Source organism: Eleutherodactylus coqui, chromosome 10 (genome assembly GCF_035609145.1).
Source record: "Eleutherodactylus coqui strain aEleCoq1 chromosome 10, aEleCoq1.hap1, whole genome shotgun sequence".
NCBI classification, from domain to species: Eukaryota; Metazoa; Chordata; class Amphibia; order Anura; family Eleutherodactylidae; genus Eleutherodactylus; species Eleutherodactylus coqui.
In genome coordinates, this window is record NC_089846.1 from 93,343,812 (window position 1) to 93,349,872 (window position 6,061).

Consider the following 6,061-nt stretch of genomic DNA (forward strand, 5'->3'; position numbering starts at 1 on the left):
TTGCGCTCATTTTATATTCAGACTTTGTTTTGCATTTGTTTTTTTTTTGTATTTGTTTTTTTTTTTAAACAGACGGCAGAATTTATTGAAAATAAATAATTGGTTGCTATAATAGGCAATTCTGAATAAAATCGTTGAAAAAAGCCACTTGTAATGAAAATAGCGTTTATTATACATCAGATACTAAATGAATAAAGTAAATGATCTTTTTTATTATTTTTTTAAATTAATAAATTCAAAAAAGTTCAATATACAAAACTGTACACTTAGAAAGTTGGCAGAAACATTTCTTCATTGATTGTTTGGGGCTAAATTTTAGCTCTGACTGGAGAAGAATTAAAAAATATCAAAATGCTTGAATGAAAGAAGAATTTCTGAAGATTGATGGAGACAAAAATTCACCAAAAATAATAATAAAAAAAAACCTTGGGAAAATTATGGAAGGTCTCAGACAGGGTCAGATATGTGACTGTACATGAGATATGCGGATACACAGCTTTGGAATGTATACATGGAAATGGGTCTGTGCTGGGCCTGGTATAGGGCAGGAAAGAATGGAAAAAAAACAATAACTTTGGGTGCAAAAGAAAAAAAAACTATTATATTTCTAAACAATAATACTAAAATGTGGGCTTTGTATGCAAGTGAATGATGTAATTTTAGAAGCGCATCTCTTAATATAATCCTCTAGTATCTGATATCTGGAAGCATAGCTTTAGAATATAGAAAAATTACAAAAATTAAATAAAAAAAATACAGAAAATGATATATAAATGTGCAAACCGTCTACATGCAGAGGGGGCAGGGTGGATATGAGCAATAACAATGAGCAATATTATGGATACTTGGACTGATTTCTAGAATTCATGTGGGCAGCATGGATCTAACAGTCCCTATGGAGGGTTCACAGTCACATACAGAGACCCCACCAACACTGAGACCACCAACAGCCTTGGGTTTCCATTGGACATAAGGACAGAGAGTAACAGTGAGATACAGAGACATACAGAGACATCCAGAATGATACAAAGAGAGGGTCTTGCTTCAGCCACATCTCAAGCTGGTTCTGAACCCACTGGGCTCCCCAGCACTGCAACTGACCACCGAGAACAATAATAATGACACCTCGATAATAAACGAGAGATAACATATGGATAAATGCATTCTGCTAGGCTGCCTGGATACATGACATGCACAATGATTACAGTCACTTATATGACACAGCAGACAAGAGGTTCTGCAGAAGAGTAAGTACCTTATTACACAACAGTTAACACTGGAGAGGATGATGGGGGTGGTGATGATTTGCAGGGACCATCCTGATCAATACAAGGCTGTATGAAACAAGAAATCGCCTTCACAAATAAGACAGGAAGAAACAACCGAAACTTAGAATCCCAGATCCATGTCCAGAGTGAGAGGAGAAAGGACTGGAAAAACCAAAGTCACCTGAAATCTTTGATGTGATGTCATCAAGGCGCAGGAAGGTGAGAGGCACAGGTCTGGAGAAGATACCACAAACACAAACTTCTCTTCTTGGTAGTAAACAGCAGGTCTGTCTCGTATATTGCCAGGTTGGGAACAAGCAGCTCCTCATAGTCTTTAGTGATTTTTTATAACTTTTTTTCTATTTTTTTGCAAAAAGTTTTTGTGTCTTTTTGTTTCGCCATAAAGAATAGAACATAAGTTAAAGGGAAAAAAAAGTTTTAAACAAAAAAAAAAACGAAACGATTTTCCACTGTTTCTCATTGTGTTTTGAGGTCCAGACAGAGGTCAAGAGCCTATAGTCAGAGATCATGACAGGAGGGGTCTGTTTTGACATTATGGGAGAAGACCTCGTGCTGTTGGGGGTCTCCTGGTGGGGTCATCCTTTTCTCCTTTTGTCTTCTATTACAAAACCAGACCCGGACGACTTCTTTCTCCAGCTGTAGGCTGTCTGCCAGGGAGGAGATCTCCTGGGCTGCTGGTTTGGGGCATTTCAGAAAGTGGGTCTCCAGGACCCCCTTGACACTCACCTCTATGGAGGTCCTCTTCTTCCTTTTCCTGCCCTGGGCAGCTATTTTATCGATGCTGGTGGGGCTACCTGTGGATGAGTCCGCTTCCTCCAGCCACTTGTTCAGCAGTGGCTTTAGCTTGCACATGTTCTTAAAGCTGAGCTGCAGAGCCTCGAACCTGCAGATGGTGGTCTGGGAGAAGACATTGCCATACAGGGTCCCCAGTGCCAACCCAACATCTGCTTGGGTGAAACCCAGTTTGATGCGTCTTTGTTTAAACTGCTTGGCAAACTGTTCCAACTCATCTGAGGTGGGGGTCTCCTCGTCGGAATGGTCCTGGCAGTGGTGGGATCCCAGGTCTCCAAGGTCGGTGCTGTCCCCTCTGAGCACAGGGTGCAAGCTTTGGGTGGTCACTGTCTGTGGAGGAGGGGTGAGCCCACCATGGTCCAGCATGCCACTGACCGTAAAGCCAGGCTGGGAATAGACATTTATAGCCTGTCCACCGGAGGTGAGTGATGGGTTATGGACTGGGCTGGCTCCCCAGGCATTGGGGTGGTTGGTATGGGGTGAGTGATGGCTGACATGAGGTGACCTGTGATGGATTATGGTACCCAGCTGAAGGTCTTCTCTGCCTGGTTTAATGTCCTGTTGGTCCAAGGGGCTGCTGGTTAAGCTTGAAGCCCAGGGGTTGCCATCGCCTAAGCTGCCCATCCAGTGGTGTCCCAGGGGGTGGCCATTGCTGGGCATCCCCTGCAGGTAGTCACTTTGGAGCAGTTTTTGTGGGTTCCTGAAGGGACTCCCTTGCTGCATGCCCGCTGAATCTGCATGGACCAGGGATGCGCTGCTCAGGATGCTGTAGGGATTAGAAGCAGCTGTGGCCATTGCTTGGTGTAGATCCCCTACCAGCTATAATGTGGTAAGGGTGCAGCTCAAGCCTTTGACATCTACAAGGCAAGGAAGCCAAATCACTAACCGGTGTGTGAGTGACAAGCACTGCAGCCAATGGGGACCCCTCCTCTGCTGGCTAGCCTTACCTTCTGCCAATAGACCACCAGTAGGAGGGACCCTGCATCCACAGCAGCCTGGGAAACTGAGGGGTTAAATGGGATTGAGTAGGAAGTGAGCAAGCCTGAATTCTTCATTGGCTCCTGCGGGCTGAGTGGCCACAGCGTCTGCATTAACCCTTCCTTGGCCAGCCCTCCAGCCATCAAAGCAAACTGCATGTCACAAATGCAATAATTAAGATTAATTCGTGTTATTGCATGGAGTGCACGGCGGCTGAATATCTCCCCTGGCCCCATCCTGTGCATCCAGCAAGAAGAAGCATCATCTCTCTGGGCTCCATCCTCACAGACACGTCCAAATGCAGCACCGCAGCTCCACGCGTGGAAGAAGCCCCGAGCAGGATCTCTGCAGCCCCTCAGAATCCCAGCGGTGCTGCCCTGTGCCAATTGTGGCAGAGAACCTGCCAGAACCATCTGCGTGTGCCCAGTCCCTCTGAGTGTTACGATATCCTATATACAGTGCTTTATATCCACATGGAGGAGTCACATAAAACTGCATATAAAATAATAAAATATCATTATTGTCCCTTGTTTTGTTGCGGGTTTTATTGTCATTTCTGTGTGTTTGATTGTATATCGTCCTATATGCAGGGTATGAGGGCCTATATAACGTGCATCTCTGCTCTTACTCATAAATCTGGGGTGCATTGTGATAAATTCGCACTTGGGGCGCAGATTATGGTGCGCTTGGGGTTCAGGTCTTCCTTCCTGCCCTGCAGACTTTGTGACCAGTATGCATTGTACCCACAGTGTTTTCTGCCCAGAATTGTACCCTCGTTAAATACCTTTAACAATCCCCTTAGTTAAAAAATGACCTTTTCTTGCATAATAGACGGGAGATCCGCGCCGCCGCCTAATTATATTTGCACTTATAGAGCGGCGCATCGGCCTCTTATTGGTTTGGAAATTCCATTAAATATATTGCCGGCTCCCAGGTTAAGCTTGATTTACATTAGCATACATTTTCATCTGTTTAGCAGAAATAAAGGAAGGAGCCCTGTGCACAAAGTCATTAAGGCTTTAGTTTCTGGAAGACGCCACAACTGGGGGAAAGTGGGGAAAAGCTTTGGACAATTAGATTTCCAGGAAGAAGGTAAGAACTCAGGGTGCAGGGTACAAGACAAGCTAGGGGCACATAGAGGAGTAGGGCACATATGGAAGAGATGGGTACAGAATTCAAGGACAGCAGGATAAACATCGAGAGTAGGGTGCAAGGGAAAACAAATATGGGGAGAAAGATGAACATAGGGAGCTGTGTACAGGGTAAAAGGGGAACAGGCTGAACATGAAGAGCAGGGCATATATAGGAGAGCTGGGTGCTGAATTAAGAGAATAGGATGGATACAGGAAAATTATGCAGGGTACAAGGAGAGCAGGCTGAGCACTTAGAAACAGAGTGCAGGGGACCAGGGAACAAAGGTAAACGCTGGGGAACAGAGTGAAGGGTACAAGGGGAGCAGGGTAAGCGCTGGGAAACAAAGTGCAGGATACGAAGTGAGCAGGGTGAACACTGGGAACACAGAGTGCAGGGTACAAGGAGAGCAGGATAAAACCTGGGGAACAAAGTACAAGGTACAAGGAGAGCAGGATGAACCCTGGGGAACGAAGTACAAGGAGAGCATGGGGAACACTGGGGAACAGGGTCTAAGGTATAAGGGAGCAGGGTGAACACTGCGGAACAGGGTGCAGGGTACAAGGGGGGACAGGGTGCAGGGTACAAGGGGGAACAGGGTATAGGGTACAAGGGGAGCATTTCCCCTTAGACCTGAGTTTTTTGGGGGACACTATTCACACAATCAATACTAATTGAAGCTCGATAATGAACATGGTCCCGGGTCCGGCTCTGGCTGCTGCACCTTCATACTGATAATTGGAGGTAAATACAGAGGTGGATGCTTATAGGACCGGGGGGGGGGGGGGGGGGGGGGCTTCTACTTTCCGGTAGGATGTGGTTCAGGATTTCAGGTGATCTATCTGCAGCCCATCTTCTCTTGATCATAGATTTGCTCTTCATTATTCTAAATGCAAAATGTTTCAATTTCAGTTCTTTTTCTAAAAATAATGTAAGATTTAAACGATTCCTCCACATTGTAAGGAGTGCACATATACTTTGTGTGCAGTGTATATAGTGTCTGTGTGTATATGCTAAGTGTGTAATCTATATACAGTATCTATGTGTATATACAATGTGTGCAGTATATATATAGTATGTGTATATACTATGTTTGCAGTATATATATATATATATATATATGTATGTATACAGACACACACACACATATAGTATCTGTGTATATATACACTATGTGTGCAGTGTATGTATAGCATCTGTGTGTATATAGTGTGTGTCATGTGTACATTTATGCTGATGACTGCTTGCTCAATAATTGTAGAGTGTACAGCCTGTATTTCCATCCTGTCAGTGACTTTTCTGCAGTTCTGTACTGGGATGTGTCTTTTCCTGGGACCTCAGGCTGTGTGTCTGTACATGCGTCTATAAATGTTTGCAGTGTATATGAAGTGCATTTGTGTCAGTATTTGTGTACATTTGACAGTCAGCTGGAATATAAATGCCTCCTCCGGGTTTCTGTTACAATGTATCCGCATCTCCTTCTATGATCTGTGTAGCTACAAGGTCTTTGATGTAACTAATTACCAGAGTGTACATTACATCAGTCCTATAGGGGGGTGACATTATAGATCTTAGCTAGGTTCTATGTCTTCTATATCCAATGAGGTCTGATCTCCTGGGTGTTAATACTCTCAGTTTATGATTTACCCCCTGAATATGGCATTATATTGGCTTCTACTCCTCTATGTGGCATCAGCTGTGGCTATGCCCCCCGTATGTAGTATTGATCGCCAGTTTTTCCCATCAGCCTTGTAGTTAATTCCTGTATGTGATAAAAGTTCTGTAGTTACCCATTGTATATGCCAGAAGTTGTAGTTAACCATGTTGTGTGACTAAAGCTTGTTACCCCTTGTATGTGACATAAACTGTGT

At 44.2% G+C, this 6,061-nt stretch overlaps 1 protein-coding gene across 1 annotated transcript; it reads right to left on the reverse strand.

The window, feature by feature from the left end:
- Window positions 1-671: 671 nt before the first annotated feature.
- On the reverse strand, window positions 672-2,930 carry POU3F4 (POU class 3 homeobox 4). The gene has a single exon (XM_066579840.1). It carries the CDS (start codon window positions 2,874-2,876, stop codon window positions 1,788-1,790), a length of 1,089 nt encoding a protein of 362 aa, XP_066435937.1. The 5' UTR covers window positions 2,877-2,930; the 3' UTR covers window positions 672-1,787.
- Between the last annotated feature and the right edge of the window lie 3,131 nt (window positions 2,931-6,061).